We start from the raw sequence: 2,477 nt of genomic DNA on the forward strand, positions 1-2,477 counted from the left end.
TTTCATTTGCTGAAGATGGTTGCTCTTGTTTGATCCCACCTGCTTATGAGTGGTCTGGGTATGGTTAATCCCACTTGCAATGTTGCTATAGATTCCCTTCTTGCTCAAAGTGTGCTGGTTATGCAGGATTTCATCATCATTAATCCCACATACAAGATTATCCTCCTTCCAACACATGGCTTCCTCAGTACAAGCTCTTCCTGCAAGTAGACTACTCCCCTTTTCAGCTAGCATACAATTTCCATGCATGATGATCTCATCATCATCAATCCCACCCAACTTATAGTCCTTCTGTTGCAGGACCTTCGCTTGTAATTGTTTCTCTGATGCTGCCGGCCACAGCTCATGCATTAATTGATCTTGCAACTCATGAGGCCTTATATCCCCAGGCTCCTTCCCAAGTTCCATAAGCAACTCTGGTTGAGTATGATCATCATAGTCTGAGCTTAGCTCACTTGCTGAGAATGACCTTTTCCTACTTTGGACTAATCCCATCTTGCTACCCAAGCTAGAAGTTCTGGTCAGTAGTGAAGGTTTTTGCTCTTCCTTCCTGCAGAATGAGTTTGTGGGTGGCATAATAGTAAAACTGCAGCTTCTAACAAGAGAAGGCCTACCTCCATCAGAGCTCCATGTCCTTGGCTCAGCTGATATTACTGTAGTTGGATTTGTAGACTCCACTCCTTGTATCAGTTCTCTATTCACTGGATTAATGAAGAGGTGATCATCAGCTTGAATAACCGTCGAGCTCACACTCCAATCAACAGGAGAATATCCACCCGCTTGGACAGGTGGAGATGGCTTTGCCCCGAACACACAGGCTTCGGCTTCATCCCTAGTTATCAGGTCTAATGAGCTATAAAAGTTGCTCAATGTCATGCAATGATCAGAGTGGCACTTTGCAGATTGGTCTGCAACCTCTGGATGAGAGATTTTCACATCCGTAGCTGATGAGGGAGTTGTAAGTATCGGAATATCAAAGATCATATCATCAATCTGCATGCTATGGTCCCCCTGCTTGAACAAGGTTTCACAATCACATAATGTTCCCTCTGGGTGTGCCCAAAAGCCCCCTTGCAGGCAGCATGCTAAGCTACCATATTCCTCCTCTGAACATATTCCCCTTTCATTGTACTCATCTTTTGGCATGCATGAGGCATGGGGAGAAACTATATTACTGCTTCCGGGGATCTTTTCCCTTTGAGGATTAATGGTGTTAAAGTTGACAGGCTGCTTTCCAAGCAGTTGCAGGCCTGGTGTAAGCTGTGAAAAGCGTGTCCTTTCTGACAGCTTCCGGCCACTGCTTGCGGTGCTCATAGATTCGGCCGAAGATATCCGCGTGACGTTTGATCCAGATGCACTCATGGAAGCCAAGAAGGGGATAACCAGTTCTTTGGGCTGCATTGGTAGCTCACAGCTCTGCAAGTGATCAGTGCTATGGCTAGTTAATGCTTGACAAGTATGAAGTGGCGGATCCCCCAATAAGTTCAAGCTTGGTAAAATATAAGAGGATGACGATGATGATGTTGACGATGGCATACCTGCATCCGCGGCAGGAGAGCTGCTCGTGCACAATAGCAGGACACCATGCCCATCATGATGTATCTTGGTTGATGAAGTGCAGGGAGTTTGATTACCCGTGAGCTGTGAGAGCATCAATGCCTTTCTCATTGGGTGAACCATATTGAAGCTGCCAGCAGATCTTTGGGGGCTTGCAATAAATAAATTGTCATTGCGAAGCCCAGACATAGAAAATGCTGAGTTTTGCAGAAGCTGAGGATGAGCTGTGGTGTAAGGTCCGCCAATGGCACATTGGGAAGTTGTCGCTGCAGCTGCACGGCTGCATAAAGGGATTGGTATGGACTTAGTGACGCTGCGATCAGAGCTGGCCGTTTGCCGCATGTTTTCGGGCGGTTGGATGCCAGTGAGGACCATAATGCAGATGATTGAGCAAGATATATTGAGCGGGAGATGGAGCTGGTTAGAAGTAGTACTGCAGCGCCATGAGTGTAATATAGTTTATATGCAGTTATATACAAATACATGCAGTTTATGACTCTGCCATGCTGGAGCCAACATAACACGTACTCTCATCACACTACCACCGCTACATTGAGGCAGACTAGTACATACACAGAAGTCAAGTCAAGACATCCCATTCTAAAGGAGACATCCCTGAGTTGTGTGTGTGTGTGTGTGTGTGTGTGTGTGTGTGTGTGTGTGTGAGAGAGAGAGAGAGAGAGAGAGAGAGAAGCTGCATGCGGCTATGGAATATGCATAATTAGTGCAGTCAAAATTGAATCAGACCAATTCGCGCTTATATTAGAGAGAGAGAGAGAGAGAGAGAGAGAGAGAGAGGCCGCGGGGGAAAGGGGGGGAAGGGCTGCCGAGGTCGACGGATCTACTGACGATCGTGTGCTTGAATGGAGCGGGACCTCCACTACTGTAGTAAGCGTGTGCTCATGCCTGTGCGGGCAGAG

The 2,477-nt window shown here is 46.9% G+C and overlaps 1 protein-coding gene across 1 annotated transcript in view; it reads right to left on the reverse strand.

The window, feature by feature from the left end:
• Positions 1-2,243, reverse strand: part of LOC147439821 (uncharacterized) — a 2,794-nt gene extending 551 nt beyond the window's left edge. Inside the window, exon 1 of the mRNA XM_086484409.1 lies at positions 1-2,243. This exon is cut by the window's left edge and continues 551 nt beyond it. Coding sequence (XP_086340535.1) covers positions 1-1,932 — 1,932 coding nt within the window. The 5' untranslated portion in view covers positions 1,933-2,243.
• Between the last annotated feature and the right edge of the window lie 234 nt (positions 2,244-2,477).

Source organism: Adiantum capillus-veneris, chromosome 16 (genome assembly GCF_014529385.1).
Source record: "Adiantum capillus-veneris isolate H3 chromosome 16, ASM1452938v2, whole genome shotgun sequence".
Lineage (NCBI taxonomy): Eukaryota > Viridiplantae > Streptophyta > Polypodiopsida > Polypodiales > Pteridaceae > Adiantum > Adiantum capillus-veneris.